A 21,241-nucleotide genomic window follows, 5' to 3' on the forward strand; every position below is an offset into this window, starting at 1 on the left:
CTCCAGTATATGTGCCCTGCGACTGAGTGGCGACCGGTTCAGGGTGTAGTCCGCCTTTCGCCCAAAGTCAGCTGGGATAGACTCCAGCGCCCCGCAACCCTAACCAGGATAAGCGGTGTTGAAAATGGATATATATAAAGGGTGATTGAAAAGTAAGTATTTTAAAATACTTATAATTTATTCATATTTTGTAATATGTTGTAATATGTTCCACGATTAAAGGAGAGAGTCGATTCTACCAAACCGACGACTTTGGAAGAATTTGAAGGGCAAATACGAGAAGTTGTTTTCCTTCCCACGGGAGTTCCTTGTGAAATCAGTTCACGCGTTTCCCAGGCGGCTTGAGAAACCGGGTGGCTAACGCTGGCGCCCAAATCCAATTTGAAATAAAACTCCACACAATAAACTTTCTTCTCATGTTCATTTCATAGAAATAACTTAAAAACTCTTCTCCTCTGGAGTTGCCTATGGTGAAGAGGCGCCGAGCAGGTGGGGGTATACTTATTGCCCCCCCGGCTTGGTGCCAGTACTAGGGTTCACGATAGTAGATGAGAGGGTAGCCTCCCTCTGGCTTCGGGTGGGGGGTACGGGCCCTGAATATTGTTTGTTTCTATGCACCAAACAGTAGCTCAGATTACCCACATTTTTTCTAGTCCTTAGATGGGTGCTGGAAAGTGCTCCCGCTGAGGACTCCCTTGTTCTGCTCACATGCGAAATGACAGTGAAACCTGGAAGAGCGTGATTGGGAAAAAACGCCCCCCCTCCCGATCAGAACCCAGAACCTGAGCGGTTTTCTGTTATTGGACTTCTGTTCTCGTCATGGACTGTACGTAACGAACACCATGTTCAGTGGGGATGGCGCACTGCTGACCTCAACTCAGGACTTTGTGAGTCAGTGGGACGAAGACCTCCAAGATTCGACCGACACGCCTTCCAAGGAGGAAGCAGAGTCTGGGAACTCTGTTCCCCTATCTCTGGGGTTGAAGTCACCGAGATGGTTAAAAAGCTCCTCTGTGGCAGGTCCCCGGGGGTGGATGAGATCCGCCCAGAGTTCCTAAAAGCTCTGGATGTTGTAGGGCTGTCCTGGTTGACAAGTCTCTGCAAAATTGGGTGGACATCGGGGACAGTACCTCTGAATTGGTAGACCGGGGTGGAGGTCCCTCATTTTAAGAAGGACGACCGGATGGTGTATTCCAACTATAAGGGGATCACACTCCTCAGCCTCCCTGGTAAGGCTTATTCAGGGGTTCTGGAGAGGAGGGTCCATCAGGAAGTCGAATTTGAGATTCAGGAGGAGTAGTGTTGTTTTTGTCCTGGCTGTGGAACAGTGGACCAGTTCTATACCCTCAGTGGGGTCCTCAAGGGTGTATGGGAGTTCGCCCAAACAGTCTACATGTGTCTTATGGACTTGGAGAAGGCGTTTGACTGTGTCCCTCGTGTGGGGGACAGGACCCCCAGATACGGGCTGTTCGGTCCCTGCACGACCGGTGTCAGAGTTTGGTCCGCATTACCGGCAGTAAGTCGAATTTGTTTCTAGTGAGGGTTGGAGCCAAGCCAAGGCTGCCCTTTGTCACCGATTGTGTTCATTAACTTCATGGACAGAATTTCTGGGCACAGCTGAAGTGTCGACGGGGGTGACGTCAGTATTACGTCTTTTCTTTTTGCGGATGATGTTGTTCTGATAGCTGCGTGAAACTTTCACTTGATTGGTTCGCAGCCGAGTGTGAAGCGGCTGGTATTAAAATCAGTACCTCCAAAACTGAGACCGTGGTCCTCAGTAGGAAAAGGGCGGAGTGTCCTCTCCAGGTCGCGGAAGATGTCCTGCCCCAAGTGAGGGAGTTTAAGTATCTCGGGGTCTTGTTCATAAGTGAGGGAAGAATGTAGCGCGAGCTCGACAGGCGGATCGGCGCAGCATCTGCAGTGAGTGCAGTCTGTCCTTTGGTCCTGGTGTATAGCCCACATAAGTGGTTGGTGCCCACCAATATTTTCTCACATCAGAAATATTTTATAATTAGAGCCCCCAACGCCTAACAATTTCTCCCTTTTCAGACTGGAAATCATGATTTTTTTTTTTAATGCCGTCTGTGTTTCAGGTCAGATTGACGCTCAGTGGAGCCCTCTATGGATCGGCCTATACGCCCAGCACTTGGAGCGATGGCTGGCCTGGTTCCCCCGGAGTCAGGTCCATCTGGTCAGCGGCGAAGGGCTCATCTCTGATCCAGCTGGGGAAGTTGGGAAAGTCCAGGACTTTTTGGGCCTCCAGAGGATCGTCACAGACAAACACTTCTACTTCAACAAAACAAAAGGCTTCCCCTGCCTGAAGAAGCCAGAGGGGAGCAGTAAACCCCACTGCCTGGGGAAGACCAAAGGGAGGACGCATGCCTCAATCGACCCAGCGGTGATGCAGAAACTGAGGGATTTTTACAAGCCCCATAACCAGCGTTTTTATCGGATGGCAGGACAGGACTTCGGATGGCAGTGAGAATGTCAAATAGTATTTTGTTAGCAGAGAAATATGAATGAATTCCGACACAAAGGAAAAACTCTTTTCTTCAACTCTTTAATATACACCAATGCCCATTTTTGACGACTCGGTACTTACTCGCCGCTTCACGCTATTCCCACTTTGCTATTGACGAAACCAGGTAATAGTAGGTACTATATGTAGCGCCTGGTCAGCAGTGGTTCCAAGCATAGCTGGCATCCATGACACTCGGCGACAAATGACAAAAATGAGCATACGCTTACGTTAGCCTAACCCGTTGCCGCTCATTCTTCCATCGAGTACAATTTGTCTGCTTTGACGACAGCCACACGCCGAGAAGTAAACACCGTACGGGAGACCCGCATTCTCCTTCAGTGACGGTTTCTGGTCGAGGTGGGGTTTTACAGTTCCCTGCAGAGGTCATTTTCTTCAGTTTGAAAACTCAAAGCCCTAAACGGAGGTCGAGTCGAGCCAAGTGGGAAAGTGGCACGTGGACAAAAACATTGGGACCCCCGGTAGAACACTGCCGTGCAAAGGTTTGTCGCTGCTCGGGGTACACAATGCTCGCGATTAGCCTGGCCATAAACCGATCGTCAACCGGGGGGCGGAGCGTTTTCACGATAGAAATACAGTCCCCACTCACTGCCCCCTTGGCCCACCCCTTTTCACACCACTGCTGTTGCGCGTCAGTCTTAATTGGACGCTCACGATTGTCAGCGGAGATATCGTTATGTTCCGTACAAACACGCATGCCGATTGCAGTCTCTCTCTCTTTAGCTCACTCTCTCTAAAACAAAAACAAAAAAATCAGCTTCCTGAATGTGAGCCTGGTTTGAGAATGAAGAATTCTCATGTGAGCAGTGATAGATTCGCCGATTTCCAGGCATTTCCCAAGATTGTTGCCAATTTTTCCGTTGCAGAGGGATTGAAGGCAAAAAACACACCAACCCAGTTTGTTTCGTTAAACATCCAAGTGAAGTCAGTCATGCTAAAGTACACGATGCAGCCAATTGCTCGAGGATGTCGCGCCACCTAATAACCAGACTCCCGCACATCACTATCGTTCCCTTTTACCCGTTAGTTCTTCAATATCACCAGGTCAATCAATTCATACCTACCGCGCGATATCATCCGAGGATTGTCGCCGTAAAAAGGAATACAGCTTTTATACGGCTAACGACGGAGAGGGATGAGCGAGAGGTTTGACGTTTGACTGAGTGGTTTTGTATTCTTGAATAATGGATGTGGCTAAATGGATGGCAGGCGGCCCAAGTGACGCGCGTCACTCTAGGCCTCCGGCACACGCGCGCGGCTCGGCTCGACACGTTTTGCGGAGGGAGAAGCCCGAACGCTCTCGTGGGTGATAAACCCACACGAGACGACTTCAGGTTGTCCTTTGGCCGTCGGAAGATGTCAGGCTTTGTCATGCCGACTTACAGGGTTTTATTTTGCATGTGTTTGCACTCGTTTGAAAGCAAAAATAAAACAATTTTCACGCAAACAAAAGAAGCTGCAATCTGTTAACTTATGATTTTTGTATGATCTGTTACTTGCAAGTCTCTCTGAGCCTGCAGCTTTTGATTGCTTTGTAAATGTAACCCCATTAATATCATATGGTATCAATTTGTTTTCAGGTGTCTGCTTTTCTGGGAGTCCCTGTACCAATGTGAATAACATAATTGCAGTGCTAAAATAGGTTGCACTGTATGTTAATTCATTTAAAAAATAAAATCAAATTCATGTTCATGCAGCTTTTGTGGCGGAGAAGTAGTTCCGTCATTTTCAATATACGTTCCGACTTGCGTGCAAATAGCCTGCGTAGGAACTTCCTTCCGTCGTAAATCGAGGACAGCTGGAACAGGTGAGAAGGAAACACGACAAAAGCTATGACAGCACTGCCCTCTTGTGGCCAATATGTGAACAAATTCAACTTTATACTGCAAATATGTTATCCACAAATTGTTGAACCAAAGGACATGTACACAAAAAGTGCCACAAACATTGTACATTTAGACAAAACATGCTTTAGTGCTCAGTCCTTTAAAATAGAATTTAGAATCAAACCAAGATATACAACAAAGTTATATTTCCATATTTAGACACACGCAGCCGCACATGTTCTTTCAAATGCACTTAAAATGACTGGGTTGTGGTTCACACTTTCTATATTTATACAGTAACGCGTTATGTCAGGCTGACGCAGAATGTAACCCTTCACTGATGATTTTTTGGCAGTTTGCACAGCTGCTGCATGTCTTCTTGCAATTGGTATCCGAGGAGAAGAAACGAACAAGAACCTTTGACGGAAAGCGTCCTGCTGCGACACGGCCTGCAAAGACATCCGCCGCCATAGTCGGCATTTTTGAAAAATATACATTTGCACTCTTATAACTAAAGTATTTACTAACTGTATATTCTGATAAGACTCGAGCTCTGTCACTACAAGACCTCACCTTGAGCCACTCACAGCAGTTCTGCACTACTCGTATCCAATAAAAACCAAAACCTTCAACCACCTTTTTTTGCGCATCCTCATCGACGCTGTATGTCACGGGCTGCAACTCTTCAATATCATGAAGAAAAAACTGCAACGCACATGCATCATCCTGAAAGTATCCTCGGCAGAGGACAGGCGATGAACGGCGCGCCGGCGCCGAAGTTGAGCAATACGTGGAAGCCGTGCGTTTTGGAGCTGCGGAACTCCAGGCCCGGGGGCCAGGTCCGGCCCGCTGCATCATTTTAAGTGGCCTGCGAAAGCAAATCATGCGCGGCAGCTTCCGTGATTCTCGCACAGCTCTGTGCCGAAATGTTAAATTGTCACATGTAATAAATAATACCACTAGAGATATTGCAAGCATTATTATTATTATTATTATGATTTTTTTTTTTTTTTACAGTAACTACTGCAATAGTTGAACAAACTATTATCGTTGACTTCTGATTTCTAAGCTAGCGATCCATCCATTTGTTGTGTCGCTGTAATTGTATGACGAGGGGATTCAAGCGTACCGACAATGCGGCCCGCGACAAGAACGAGCGTGACACGCCCGCTGTAAGTATCGGCTCTGCTTAAACCGAGCAAGGTTCCGCAGCGGTTTATAGGGCGAGCGTTTCCATTCCAGCATGGCTGACACAAATGTGTCCTTTCGTGACTTTGCACAGTGCTGCAGCCTGAGCCTATTATGGGTCATTTCCATTTGGTTGTGTCCCATTTAAATGAGAACTCTCCTCAGATCGGCGTTCCACTGCCTTGTATTGTTTCTTGCCCGATAAAGCGCTGCTGCCGTTATCGCCAAGAAGTGTTTAGTTTGCCTCGTACATGAATTACCGTACTGTCTTTATTGTGGTTGTTTTGATCTGCGAATATGATGATGTTGAAATAGATCGCATGACGTCGTCCAACTCAATCGAATGACTTTATGATGGGATCAGTATGTAAAACCACTCGTGCTTCGGCTCACGGGCGCAGTATTACAGCACAGGTGCGTTGCTCGAGTATATTTACACTTTATCCGGCGAATGGGCCATTTGGGTGAGCACATGGAGCAATACAGCGTCAGCGAATCGGTGCTGAGGCACGTTGAGTCTATTGTTCGAGTTAACAACTGGACTTCAAGTCGGAGAGCATGATTTGATGCTATACAGAGAAATGCCTGCTCGCAAAAAAACTGTCTTACAAACAGGACATTTTTATAGGTATTTCTTTTTGACACTTTCAATTGAAATTCTTGCTCATCCCACTGCATCAAAAGCCCATACGTGCAGTCACAAAATTGCAAAAGCCTTATATAATATTTCAGTGCGGTCATGTGTGCGCTTTATTATCGAACACTAACAAATGTTGGGTTGATCAAATGAATGACGTGCGTGTGTAGTCATGGCAACCTTTAGCTGCTTATTTCATTGGTGGACCGGCCATCACTGAGGTCTTTGTCTCACGCCCAATTGTTGTCGTCACACGGTCTACTTTGTACATCTTGAAGACTGAACGCTCACCTTAGCCTCGTCAGCTAACAGATGCTCAAGAAATCTTGTACATTTTGCTGCTTTGTATTGCATCGGTGTCTGTTACGGTGCAGCATCAATACGCAGGGTCGCTCCCAATTTGGGCCGTCCGGTAAAACGTAATCATCAAACTATATTTTCATGGTACAATGATGAGAGCTTTGCCTATTTTTGTGTTCAGACATTTCCATTTTTTTGTATGCTTAAACTGCAAGAAGACTCTTTTATTCTTCAGTTCAATAGATTATTTATGAATGACTGTATTAGTTTTGATCAACTATAGCGTCAACAATTCTGCTTACTGCTATTATAACGGGCAAGTTGTATTTTTCTCGCTTTTAGGATAAATGGAGATACACATTTTCTGTCAGACAGCAATGTTATGATTGGGGGCTGGGGGGTTGTTAGTACTTCTTTTAGGCCCCCAATAATAGGAACTCATCTGTCTTGTTGATGTTTTTCATCTCTAAATAGCTCCTCTAACAGTACTCCTCCCTCTGAGGGTCAGGCAGGTCGTTGAGGTCCAAGAAGATGGAAGCGTTGGAGAGTTTGCGGCCGTTGGACGAAAGGTCCAGCAGCTCCTCCGCAGTACTTGGCACCGAGCTGATGTACATGTCCCACACCTGCTCGGGAGCGTCGAGCTCCAACAGCTTCTGCTTGATCTTTAAGTTCTTCTCAATGTTCCTTCGCTTGTGCTTGAACTCCAGAATGGTTTTGGTGTAGCGGTTGATGGTGGTGACGGAGGAGGCCATGCACGCTGTGAACGAACTCCACGCTAATCTAAAGAGGAGTAGAGATCAGATGTAACGTTATGACACGTCTTGCCAAACGCGGAGCGTTCCGATACTTCAGAATACAGCAAGCTAACTAAAATCGACCCTGGAACTGACAAGTGACCAGTCCGGTGTGTACCTCAACCTTTCGCCCGAAGTCAGCGGGGGTAGGATCCAACTCACCTCAGACCGAAAGAGGACAAACGCTATAAAATATGGATGGATGGATGGATGGATGTACTTACTTTATTTGGCAAAAAAAAAAAAAAAAAAAGTAACTTGAGCTGCTGTTCAGAATGGAGCGTGCATCCCCCGCTATTAAACCACATTATTTCCATTCTTTCTTTCTTTTTTTTTTTTCTTTTTTATCAGGGTTTCAAAGGAGTGAAACATTTCCGGGAGATTTCTAGAAAGTTTTCCATGAGAAGTGAAGCTGGGGAATTTTGGAAGTTTACCAAATTGGAAGGTTGAATGTAAAGATATCATAAATATAAACATTTTGTTTTGTCATGAGCACACATCCATGCGCAACAATACATTTCAAAGCACGACATTTCAACAAGCGTGAATGTTGAGTGAACGATGCCGAAACATTTCACCGGTAGGGGGAGGGCCCATTTTTGCCAGAAAGCCCAAATTCCTACTTGGGCTCGGTTATAGCCCCGCCCCAAAATATTTGGACAACTGAAATTGTGAAAAAGAGTTCAAATTGTCTTTTAAACTTTTTAGCCCTCATCGTCAAACGTAATGCATTCAAAACATATCAATGACATCACTTTACCGCCGCCTCGTGCCAAAATACCCAAAAAGTCCATTTACATTTTTCCTTCTGCAATAGTAAACTGAACTTGCAGGAATGAAGCATCCATCCATTTTCTTTCCCGCCTATCCTGACAAGGGTCGCGGGCGTGCCGGAGCCGATCGCAGCTGTCATCGGGCAGGAGGCGGGGTCCACCCTGAACCGGTTGCCGGCCAATCGCGGGGCACATACAAACAAACAACCATTCGCACTCACGTTCACACCTACGGGCAATTTAGAGTCGTTAATTAACCGAGCATGCGTGTTTTTGGGATGTGGGAGAAAAGCCACGCAGGCACGGGGAGAACGTGCAAACTCCACACAAACCCCGTCCCGCCTTGCAGGAATTAGTCAGGATCTAACATGAATCTATTTCCCACAACTAAACAACTGTACTTCCCTTCGTGGACTTCTCTCTCGACACGAACGACTGCACCTCTACGCACCCGGCTGTCAAACTCCTCAAGTTTGCAGATGACACCAGTGTCATCGGCCTCATCGAGGACGGCGACGAGTCTGCGTATCGACCGGAGCTGCGGTGCGGCCGACGCAAGCTGGAGCTGAAGACGCTCAAGACTGTAGAGATGATCGTGGACTTCAGGAGGCCTCCTTCGCCGCAGCTGATCCTCACGTTGTCCGGCTGCCTTGTGTCAACCGTCGAGACCTTCAGGCTCCTGGGAATTACAATCTCTCAGGACCTGAAGTGGGCGACCGACATCAACTCCGTCCTCAAAAAGGCCCAGCGGAGGATGTACTTCCTGCGGCTTCTGAGGAAGCACGGCCTGCCGCCGGAGCCGCTGAGACGGTTCTCCACAGCGGTCATGGAATCGGTCCTGTGTTCTTTCCATCACAGTCTGGTTTGGCGCTGCTACAAAAAAGGACAAGCTCCGACTGCGACGGACAATCAAAACTGCTGAAAGGATTTTCGGTACCCCCCCTACCCGCCCTTGAGGACTGCCAGAACTAAGACAAGAGCGTGCAAAATCCTCTCGGACCCTCCGGCTCTTCCGGGTCCTTCCCTCAGGGTAGGCGCTACCGATCAATGCAAACTAGAACTAGGTAGACATTCCAACAGCTTCTTCCCTCTTGCCATCAACTTCTTAAATCTACAATTCCATTGCAACAGGCTGCCAATTTCTTTTGTCTAAGTTTGTCACATTTCTGTCGGGCCAATTATACATTACTGGTAGTCCCTCCACGCTGCACTATTTGCATATCTGTTGTTGACCGATACCGGCCACTCATGCCAGAGTAGCATCTGCATTTGTTGACTCACATGTATGACCAACTGTAGTCCCAAGTCTGAGGTTTCCAGTCTTCTGGGCCCAGACTGACAGACAGCTGGAAGGCTGTGGTGAACATCATGTGGGCCACCATCCCGAGCAGGCCTGCCTTGCAAAAAAAAAAAGAAAAGACAATTAAAAATAAATCAAGAAAAACGATGCACTTCTCCGGCGTCACCACTTGGTGTCAGTAGCACATCACGTGACGCAGTGGAGTGAGCGGACCAACTCGACGCTCATTCAGTTACCGCACCGTTAGCTTTTGAGGGAGTGATTTAACGAATGGCTCATTTGAATATAATTTGATCAATAACGGTAACGACATGGGCTGCTAAATTTCCTACTGAAAAACAAATTACTGATATGATTTGCATCGCAGTTATTCATCAAAGTGTCCTTGTTTTGAAGAAAAAATAGGCTGGAGTCACATTTTGTCAGTCTTTAGATGCCAAAATGTCCTTTGCAGTTAGGTGTCAGAAGTCAAGTTTCATGATTTGAAACGTTTTTGACGAAGCAAATTACATTTTGGGATATGCAGAATTGTTCTCCTTTTGCCTATTATGCCTTTGCCATGTAAATGAACACAAATCCATTTTGCGAGCGTCGTCAGTTCTTCTGTTTTGGTCCTTTTACAAAACAAAGTGTCACTCAAGCTGTTTTTTGCCGTTAATGGCACTGGAGAGAGCCTCATTATGTTGTCGCAGTCCACCAGAGGGATTTGCGAGCTGAGGTGCCAGGATGAGGGAGGCATTTTGTACTCGCACAATAGAACGCAGCAAAATAAATGTTTTTTTTTCTGAAATATGAATTATGGAATAAAAAAACAAAACAAGAATCGAATCTACCCAACCACGATTTTCTCACAGATGTGCTCACCACTACTCTACCTACAGTATGTTCCAGAACTTGGTGGTGCCTGAAGTGTACGAACTAAAGCAAAAACTGAAAATCAACACATGTTTTGCAACTAACAGATACAGATTAAGTATAAAATGATCATTTAGATACCAGACAAGCTGTTTGAAAATCGAGAGCCACTTTCAAGCGAAGGCCAGAATCGACGCCGGGGGTGTCCAAACGTTTTCTTCCGAAGGCTGCAAACGGTGATGTTCAAGGATGCGAGGGCAACTTTGAAACTCTTCAAAGATCCTTCTTGAACATGTACACCTTTACTTTGATGACGAGCGATGTACGCCAAGGTCTCGTCCGATGAGCATGACGTCGTGCACAATGATTTGAATTCCAACTCTTAGGGAAAGTGTCTTTTCAATATAGCATACATTTACAGCTCACTGTCAGACCAACTTTTGTTTGAATTGAAGTTGTTCTGGTTGAAATATTTTTCTCTCATTTTTTGACATGTGTAGGTGAAAACAGAACCCCATAAATTATGACATTTCCTCAGAGTATCCATCCATCAATGTTTATTTTTTGATACCCTACGCTGCCGGCACAGTGGATGACTGGTTAGCGCATCTGCCTCACAGTTCTGGGGACTGGGGTTCAAATCCCGGCCCCGCCTGTGTGGATTTGGCATGTTCTCGCCGTGCCTGCGTGGGTTTTCTCCGGGCGCTCCGCTTTCCTCCCACATCCCAAAAACATGCATTCATTGGAGACTCTAAATTGCCCGTAGGCGTGACTGTGAGTGCGAATGGTTGTTTGTTTCTATGTGCCCTGCGATTGGCTGGCAACCCGTTCAGGGTGTACCCCGCCTGCCTGCCCGAATGATAGCTGGGATGGCAGTCAAGAAAATGGATGGATGGATATAACCTACACTGATCATCAGTCAATCCTTAAAACAGTCAAAATTAATTTCTTTTCAGAGATGAATAAAGTATCTATTTTAGCTGACACATGGCACATAAAGCGACAATCCTTCACATCCAGCCAATCACAAAGCGAGTTTGGGTAATGCTTGCCAAATATGAGGCACTGAAAATGTAAGGAGCTCAATTTAATTTAACCTCCTAATTATTGGGGGGGGGGAAAAGCATCTGAAATTTTCATGGTTTGTAGTTTAAACACTTGTTTGATTATTTGAGAGGGGGGGACCATTTAAGCATGTTCTCTTCCTGTCAACCATTTTGGAAATGACATTATTGTAGGATGCCAACAGAAGGAGAAAACTGTGACTGAATTTCTAGTTTTGGAACGGGAACCACCAGTAAAGGTACCAAAATGTGTATGGGGAAGCTGCAATAGGCCACCACACAGTCAAAAAGTGGGTGTCCAGGACCAAAGGCTAAGAATAAGAGCCTGCTTTGAGTTCCCTCCGTGACAAGTAACGGACCTTGTGAAGTCATCAGTTCCTTTGGCGAGACAACCATAACTCGTGTCCCATACGCACCCAACCTGGCATCATCAGATTATAACCTTTTTGACCTTTAGAACCTTTAAAAGAAAAAGTTAAGCAAGTTGGTTACAAAAAAAAAGCACAGCAATACATGCCTTTGTTCACTGATGAACAGTCAGCGTTGAGAAAAATGGAGATGATATGAATAAGTAGTGATGAAATCCCCAATGTTTGGGTTTTCTTGATATGAATGTCTTGCATTTCTATTGCGACAAATAAAGCTAAAGGGAAATTGGGTTCAGTACTTTTGGACTGCCCCTCGTATTTCAACCGGCCCGCTGCTCGTGAAGTCCCGTAAGGGCATAGTTGGATGAGTTTGGTGCGGAAGAAATTAAGAGCCCTGACCTCGACCCAATCAAACACTACGGAATGACAGAGAACAGAGGTCGTGAGCCGGACCTTCTCTCGCTGTGGTGCAACATCAGTTCAGTATTCTTAAACTAAGTGTCACGACCGCGTGTCCTACTACCGTTCATATAGCTTAACTTTTATTTTTCTTCACGCTCGAAGTACAGAGTTGAACCCGAAAGAGATGGAAGCCATTTTCAACACTTTAGATAGCTCAACAATTTGTAAAAATAAGAGTTTCTGGTGCAAAACTGTCGTTTGCAGTGTGTTTCTGATGAAAGACTTACGAAAACGCTGTTTTGTATTGTTCCTGAATAAACGTACGACGTAACTGTAACCTACGAGGTTCCAGGACTGGTGGTGGGGAAAACTCCTAGTTTGGGTTTGAAATTGATCTTTTGTGGCACCAGACCGGGAAGATTTCTGCCACACCTTGCCCGGGTGTCAATGGACAGCAGTAATATTATGTATGATGGCAAGGAAGAAAAACAGCATCATCTGCTGCAACCCCCAAAACGGGGTCAACACAAAGGTACATTTGGGCATGTTGAAAAAATGATTCACAATGAATCCATTTGCTAAAGTTCAAGCGTCCCCTGCAGATAAAGTAAGTTGAAGTCCTGTATATGTGACAATAACAATATTCAATGGCTGAGAGCAGTCAATTTGAATGGCTCCTCGAGGGCAGTTGTTTTGATCAGGGACATTGTTTCAATAGAAAGTCAATCTTGTATTGCATAATGGATGAAAAATGGGCTTGTTTGTGGGTGTAGATATAAATATGATTATGACAGAAAACCGTTACATGAAACTGATTTCAATGTGTCATCAACACCTGGGCTCTAACAAACCATTTGGTAGGGACGACAGCATCTCGTGTGTGTGCGCGCTTCCTGCATAGGGGACTATTTTTGGGAATTAGGAACAAAATAAATGCTAACTAAAACTAGCAGACATTCCAACAGCTTCTTCCCTCTTCCAATTCATTTCTTCAACAGCTAACTTCCAATTCCATTGCAACATGCTGCCAATTATTTGTCTTGAGTTTGTTGTCACATTTCTGCGTGGCCAATTACACACGACTCGTGCACTCGCTGTCGTCGTCTCGCCACGCTGCACTATTTGCATATCTGCTGTTGACTAATAATGGCCACTCATGCCAGAGTAGCCTCTGCTCCATTTGCACACTGACTGAGGAGTATCTGCACCATTTGCACAATCAACATTGTCCCAGAAGATCGCACCACTCGTCACTTTAAACCGCATCCGCTCCTTGAAGTCTCGACGCCCTTTGCGCAATGCTCATTGCGCCGGACTATTGTGAGATTAGTCATTCGAACTGCTCTAAGTGCTAGAGGAGGGTTAGGAGGGCTAACCTCTTTTTGCACAAGTTGTCAAAAAAAAACCCAACAAAAACATTGTACCAGCATTACCAGACAGCTAGCAACCCTTTATTGCTCAGTGACTGTTTTGTTTTTGTCAATGTCTTTATGTCTGAAAAGTGTTCTCTGTCAATTCGACTGTCTGTTGTCGTACAAGAGCGGCTCCGACTACCGGAGACAAATCCCTTGTGTGCTTTTTGGACAGACTTGGCAAATAATGATGATTCTGATTCTGATTAAAGCTCATGGTTGTGCAACATTAAAAAAAAATTTTATAATAATTAACAGGTGAAAATTGGGAATTGTATATTAAATAGCCATTGATACATCAACTGTGAGTTCATTTGTTGCAAAGAAAAGAGTTGTGCACAAGTTCCGCGTAGACTCAACATTCCCATCAAATTGATGACACGTGCGCACCGGCCAATTTTCTTCTCACTTCCGTGCCTATGTTTGTGAATCCAAATTCAGTCTAAAAGACGTAAAAGGGCATCTGTTTAATTCATCTAAAGCGGATGCGAGGAGGTTTGAAAATACGTGAGATGCTCCCAACATTTGGATACATTTCTTCATCTTTCTCCTATTTTCAAAAGGTCGGTATCCTCGTAAAGCTTGCACTGTGCTGATTGCGCTGCGCAAAGGCCTTCAGACCCCTTTAATAAGGTGACTTGACTTGGGATTTGAATCGAGATAACTTGTGACTTCAGTTCACTTGCCCGATATCGAATGACTTGAAGGTTAAGACTTAGGATTGGAACGTGATCCCATCTCTGTTCCCCGACTCGCTCTCAAAAAGAAAAAAAAAAAAGACAAGCGCAGCAACGCGTCCAGTCAATATCACTTTCGACTGTTTTCCCGACTCGTTTATTTAATCAAACACAACAGAATGAAGTTCAACTTTCAAGCACTATAAGGTGGCTGTCATGAAACAGACACAAAGCGTATCCCTTCAATGACAGTTCCTCAATGTGGACTGAAGGGTGAGCGGTGGCTCAATCATTTAGCCGATAGCTCTTAAGAAGCGGGGAAGTCGATCGTGCACAGAGAGTCTTTGCGGCTAAGCAGAATATCTTTCACTGCGCCGGGCCTGGCGGTCGGCATCGTTTTCACACGGTGGATTAGAGAGAAGGTCGTCGTTAATTCCTTCGCCGAGGGAGGGAAGGCCCACGTGCCAAGTGGCGAGAAATCTCAGATGGCTGAAAGTGGCCTCCATAATACACGCATGGACCGACTGGAGAAAAACTGTTGTAAAGATGCTTTTTTTCACATTTAGGTTTTTTTTTTTTTTTTTTTTACAAAAAGAAATGCTGGTTTCAATTTGGAAACAAAACTAAGGCTTTGTAGTTCTTTTTTGATGACTTTATGTGCTGCAGTAACACTCATGTTGCTATGCAAAAATCGGAGTCTGATTCGAATGCATCTCATTACGCCACATTCCAAATTTGTCACTAATCATTCCAATGTTTGAGCGCAGGTGTGGACACGAAGTCGCCTTACTCGGACTCGGGTCATGAATCTGATGACTCGAAGACTCGCACCTCGACTTGGACTTGAACGGCAATGACTCGTGACGTCTCTTCGACTTGAACACATTGACTTGAAAAGAGAAACGCATTCATATCTTCTCTTTCTACAGTTATATGTATCACTTATTGTTATACTGCAGAAATATATGAGAGTGACTATTTATGATGTCAAAATGTACCACGCTATTATTGTTACAGTCGACACCCTTATGAGCGCACTCTGGTAAAGGAATTGACCACGTGGTCATTCTTTCACACACAACCTAAAGTAATGCTTTCACGAAAGAAAAGAAAAAAGTACAAAATAAATGTGACCGTTACATAAGGTAAACATTCCAACCACCGCCGGTAACGTACACCGAAACGACAACGACGATTAACAGAACAAAAACGTGAATTGTTGCAAGAATAAAATAATCCACATGGGATCGCGCGGCCTGATGTCACGTACGCTTGCTTTCGTGAGCATTAGGAGCTAACTTTGCGAGCGAGCACGCAAATAGTTACACAGCAGGCCGGCCGTGCGCCTTCCGGGCTTCCTGCACATGAACAGTCTGGTTTAGGAAGTGGCGTGTTCTCCAGAATCACTCTTGTATTTTGTTATTTGTTCACTTTATTTACCCATCAGAACACGGCTAGCATCTATTCGACAGTAAACTACATTCTTGTGTCCAGACGTGCAAACGGCAGAGCCGTTCGGGGGATCCCCCCCAGACCTTTCTTCCCGCAGAGAATTTTTTGGATTATAAAATAAATGAAGCAATCAGGAGGACTCTGAAGAGTACAATAAGGCAAAATACATTCTCTTCACTCAGAAAAACATTGATTGACACCACTCAAGCCTCCTTTCTTTGCTTTTTTTGCGGGGGGCCCTGGAGAAGCCTGGTTTTTGTGGTTGGCTGTATGAGAATTAAGTGTAATTGCACATCCACTACAGTAGGTGGCAGTGGCGCTCTTGCTATGGTGTAGAGCCCTACACCATTTTGCACCAAGCAAACGATGTGAAGCGTAAACAAGAGACGCGGACAAATTTGGATGAAAAGAGGCAGCAAGAGATGGAGAAAAATGGGCCAAAGGCGAAGGCTTGGTTGGAAGTTGAACTATGTTTCTTTCTTTTTCTTGAATGGTAATAAGGATACAATGTTATGCAGAGGTGTACTAATGACAATTTTATAGACAAATGATACTATTTATAGTCGCGTTTACCCACCTGAAAGCACGGTGAATATGGCAGCAAAGGCATTGAGTTTGAGGCCATCGATGACGTTTCCAAACTGGCACACTTCTATTGACATGAGGATGCCCCCGGTGGCCAAGAGCATGATGTACAGGCACTCTGCGACGATGCACAACCACAGAACCCCTATGGAAGTCGGAGACAGTACAAGAATTACAAAGACGGAGCGGGGAGAAGTCGGATTCAATATCACATCATAAAAACGCTTAAAACCACTGAATGTAAGCTATGGTGCACGGAGAGTATTCAGACCCCCTTACATTTTTCACTCTTTTTTTATATTGCAGCCATTTACTAAAATCATTTAAGTTCACCCCCCCCCTCCCCCCTCGTTAATGTACACACAGCACCCCATATTGACTGAAAAACTGAAATATCATACATCCATAAGTATTCAGACCCTTTGCTCAGTATTTAGTAGAAGCACCCTTTTGAGCGAATCCAGCCATGAGTCTTTTTGGGGAATGATGCAACAAGTCTTTCACACCTGGATTTGGGGATCCTCTGCCATTCCCCTTTGCAGATCCTCTCCAGTTCTGTCAGGTTGGATGGTGAATGTTGGTGGGCAGCCATTTTCAGGTCTTTCCAGAGATGCTCAATTGGGTTTAAATCAGGGCTCCGGGTGGGCCATTCAAGAACAAGTCACGGAGTTGTTCTGGAGCCACTACTTCAGTATTTTAGCTGTGTGCTTAGGGTCATTGTCTTGTTGGAAGGTGAACCTTCGACCCAGTCTGAGGTCCTGAGCACTGTGGAGAAGGTTTTCGTCCAGGATATCCCCTGTACTTGCCCGCATTCATCTTTCCTTCGATTGCAACCGGTCGTCCTCTTCCCTGCAGCTGAAAAACATCCCCGCAGCATGATGCTGCCACCACCATGCTTCACTGTTGGGGCTGTATTGGGCAGGTGAAGAGCAGTGCCTGGTTTTCTCCACACATGCCACTTAGGCCAACAATTTCTATCTTGGTCTCATCAGACCCGAGAATCTTATTTCTCACCGTCTTGGACTCCGTCAGGTGTTTGTTTAGCAAACTCCATGCGGGCTTTCATGTGTCTTGCACTGAGGAGAGGCTTCCGTCGGGCCACTCTGCCATAAAGCCCCGACTGGTGGAGGGCTGCAGTGATGGTTGACTTTCTAGAACCTTTTCCCATCTCCCGACTGCATCTCTGGAGCTCAGCCACAAGTGATCTTTGGGTTCTTCTTTACCTCTCTCACCAAGGCTCTTCTCTTCTCCCCCGATTGCTCAGTTTGCTCTAGGAAGGGTTCTGGTCATCCCAAGCGTCTTCCATTTCAGGATTATGGAGGCCACTGTGCTCTTAGGAACCTTAAGTGCAGCAGAATGTTTTGTAACCTTGGCCAGATCTGTGCCTTGCCACCATTCTGCCTCTGAGCTCTTCAGGCAGTTCCTTTGACCTCATAATTCCCCATTTGCTCTGACATGCACTGTGAGCTGTAAGGTCTTCTATAGACAGGTGTGCGGCTTTTCTAATCAAGTCCAATCAGTATACTCAAACACAGCTGGACTCCCATGAAGGTGGAGAACCATCTCAAGGATGGGCAGAAGAAATGGACAGCACCTGAGTTCAAAGGGTCTGAATAATTGTGGCTGTGTGATATTTCAGTTTTTCTTTTTTAATCAGCAAAAATGTCAACAATTCCGTTTTTTTCTGTCAATATGGGGGCGCTGTGTGTCCATGAATGAGGAAAAGTGAACTTAAATGATTTTAACAAATGGCTGCACTATAACGAAGAGTGTCAAATTTAAGGGGTCTGAAAACTTTCCGCACCCACTGTATGTATGCATGTACAGTATATCACACAACATCATGAAGTGATTGTGAAGTCATTCATCACAACCTGGACCAAGGTGGTATCCCGGTTGCCCAAAATATCCTGATTGGAATGATGAATGGAAATGGTATTTCAGTAAATCAAAGAATCCACTTGCTTCTCATGCAATTTCCCACTAACGCGAATGTGTTCGTCAATTCGAATTTTTGAAACATCTAATACAGTGGTGCCTTCACATACGAGTGACCTGACTGTGAGATATGAGCCGTCGTCCATTGCTCTGACTTGCGGGCAAAAATGTGAGATATGAGTGCTGCACAGAGGCAGTGAACCGTCCAACTTTGCGTCAAGTCCGCTAGCTTAATGTTAATACATCATGGGAAACGCCATAGACAGGCTAATGAATAGCAACTAAGTGGTGGTGTTATAACTCTTTAAGGAACAGCTATGTGACCCCAAACTGTGCAGCAACACACGTAGACAGACATCCATCCATCCATCCATCCATTTCCTGAGCTGCTTCTCCTCACGCGGGTCGCCGGCGTGCTGGAGCCTATCCCAGCTGTCATTGGGCAGGAGGCGGGGTACACCCTGAACTGGTTGCGTAGACAGACAATATAGCAAAACTCAGTGGCATACATTCTTTATCCTCTGTAAAAAAAGAAAATTAAATACTGCAGTTACGGTGTCACTTACAGTAGCTGTGAAAAAGTAATGAGCCAAGTTTACTTCAACTTGTTTGTAAGTTTATTTCAAAAAAATCTTTAAGCCTGTCCTCTTCTTGTCAGCCATTTTGGAAATGACATCATTGCTGGATGCCCCTCAGAAGCCAAAGAGCTACAACAGAATTTCTTGCTTTGGAAGGGGAACCGCCACGAAATAATTTTAAAAGGTTACAAAATGTGAATGGGGGAGAGTCAAAAAGTGGGTGTCCAGGATCAAGGGCCAAGAACAAGTCTGCTTTCTGCTGACAAGCAAAGGAGCTGCAGACTTTCTTCAGCGGTTAATCCTGGGAATAGTGCAAGGGTCTTTAGAAAGTACAATATTATAGAATGCTATTTTCTTTCTTACAAAGCACTTTGCAAACATTTTTGTTGGTTTTTGGGGAGGCTGGAACAGATGAATGGCATTTCCAATCTTTTCAATGGGGAAAGACGATTTCAGATACGAGTGTTTTTAGTTACGAGTGAGGTGATGGAACGAAATGAACTTGTATTTCAAGGCACCACTGTATTCAAATTAAAATGTTATCAAACAGTTTGCTTGCTTATTGAATAAAAGGGGCTCATAATAGTCTTAAGTCACTGATGGTGTAGCGGTGCACTTGCTTGACTTTGGTGCGGGCAGCGTGGGATCAGTTCCCACACGGCGTGAATGTGGGTGCGAATGGTTGTCCTTGTCTATATGTACCCTGCGACTGACTGGTGACCAGTTCGGGGTGTAGTCCGCCCTTCTCCCGAAGTCGGCCGGTATAGGCTCCGGCGCCCCCGTGACCCTAACCAGGATAAGCGGTGTTGAAAATGGATGGATGGATGGATGGATGGATAATCGTCGTAATTTGAAGAAATGTCAAACCTTTTTTCAGGTTGTCATTGTGCCGGCCGGCTCAGTTGACTAACACGCCTGTGATATAGTGTTCGTTCGCTACGAGGTTCCCTAGTCACGCTCCAGGCCTGAATTACTTGTGCTGGGACCGCTAATAACAACACAGGTTATACTAACATAGCAACTCACAGCTTGTGGAAACGCAGGGGTTTCGGCACGAAAAAAGAATCCCACCGCACCACACGTCAGTCGCACTGCCTTGCTCGTTTCCCACATCCTGTCCTGTCTGGGGCTTTTTGGTCCTCTCTCATCTTTTTCTATTGGTTACCTGTTGCATGTCCTCACCGGTTGCCCCGCACCCCCACCAATAGGACCACCATTTGACCGTTGTAACGTTACTTATGGTCAAATATCAAGACGAACAAGATTTCTGCTGTGGTTCGCACCCCTATTCCCCTTGTCCGTTCTGTCCCTCGGTCTATTCCCTGAAACCCTTTTCTGTCTGGCTGCATTTTCAATAAACATCAGAAGAATCCCAAAAATCAAAAAAATAAGCAGAGGCCGTATTTCAAACTCCCCTGTTGCACAGCGAAACTGTTCCAGCACAAAAGGCATACAGATGCACCATTGTGCAAGGCCATGCAGATGAACAGGGCAGGTTTAAAAAAACAAAACAAAAAAACAAGCATGTACATTGAATTAAAATGTATTTCATAAAGTTTGGAACGAAGCTGTACCGCAGCAAAATGAGAAAGTACTGAAGTGGTGTGAATAATCTCCTGCTGTAGCGTATGACGCATGCATCTGCAAAGCACCGCTAAAATTAAATTCTGAAAAAACATACCGTTAAACATTGAATAAAAGCTTGTCGGCGGTTTTGTTTTATTTCTTCAAACGTGCATATACGTGCAAGAGAAGTAAGAATATTGCGATACAGGTTGATTTCAAGGACATCACCCATGTCAGCGTGTGGACCTGATGCCAAAATGTAATTAGCATAACTTTATGTATAAGCAGGGAATCAGCCAGCTTCTCTCGACACGATCGATCATTCTACAGCAGCAATAATGCCGATTCATTGACACCAGTCGACATAACATGACTAATTACGGTATGTCGTCTATCCGGCACGATGATTGAAGACAGGACCGGCGTATGCCTGTTCCTTGTTTGAAGCACTTCTGCAATCAATTAAAGGCGGCTGACGTTCGTGTGCCTGCCAGTGAATGTTTGTCTGGTTAATACAGATCGCCGGCCGAAGAATAGGCGGCGAGCATTTAAGTGCTCCCTGGAAAGCTGTGCGCAGCCATCTGGTCCGTTTGTACTCGAACTCTTTCCTGGAATGCTCTGAATTGCACAGATTGCAGAAGGGACCCCTTAATAAACATTTACATGGAAAGATGTGCATTTCCGTCTCTGGGACATTTTTGCGTTGGTTTTGCCAAATACACACAGGACATGTTCAAGGTCATTTGTGTTTCTGATTTAGAAATAACAGCACAATAGTATTGGTTTCTCAACTATTACCTCAACTAAGCTATAACAGCATTTTCACCACTAATATTAAAAAGGGGGCGGGATTACATGAAGGATTAATCCCAAGCGGCACAGCTGAGGGAACTGATAACGTGAACGAGAAAGAATCGATGCGGGAGATCGATTAGCGCCTCCGACCTGGCAGCAGGTAGATCAGTGCTAAGGGGTAACGTGTGTAGC

General features: G+C 45.3%; 2 protein-coding genes across 7 annotated transcripts in view; one reads left to right on the forward strand and one right to left on the reverse strand.

The window, feature by feature from the left end:
• hs3st3l (heparan sulfate (glucosamine) 3-O-sulfotransferase 3-like) overlaps positions 1 to 5,334 on the forward strand; it is a 28,606-nt gene extending 23,272 nt beyond the window's left edge. Inside the window, exon 3 of the mRNA XM_061705649.1 lies at positions 2,094 to 5,334. Coding sequence (XP_061561633.1) covers positions 2,094 to 2,482 — 389 coding nt within the window. The 3' untranslated portion in view covers positions 2,483 to 5,334. The remainder of the gene's footprint in view (positions 1 to 2,093) is intronic.
• Positions 4,392 to 21,241, reverse strand: part of gsg1l2b (gsg1-like 2b) — a 28,561-nt gene continuing 11,711 nt past the window's right edge. For 5 of the 6 annotated variants that reach the window (XM_061705645.1, XM_061705647.1, XM_061705648.1 and 2 more), the window contains 4 exons: positions 16,165 to 16,317; positions 9,339 to 9,450; positions 8,509 to 8,736; positions 4,392 to 7,270 (listed from right to left, as the gene is read on the reverse strand). In XM_061705645.1, the coding sequence (XP_061561629.1) occupies positions 6,970 to 7,270; positions 8,509 to 8,736; positions 9,339 to 9,450; positions 16,165 to 16,317 (794 nt within the window). In that variant the 3' untranslated portion in view covers positions 4,392 to 6,969. The remainder of the gene's footprint in view (positions 7,271 to 8,508; positions 8,737 to 9,338; positions 9,451 to 16,164; positions 16,318 to 21,241) is intronic. The other variant, XM_061705646.1, reaches the window with a different exon arrangement.

Source organism: Phycodurus eques, chromosome 19 (assembly GCF_024500275.1).
Source record: "Phycodurus eques isolate BA_2022a chromosome 19, UOR_Pequ_1.1, whole genome shotgun sequence".
NCBI classification, from domain to species: domain Eukaryota; kingdom Metazoa; phylum Chordata; class Actinopteri; order Syngnathiformes; family Syngnathidae; genus Phycodurus; species Phycodurus eques.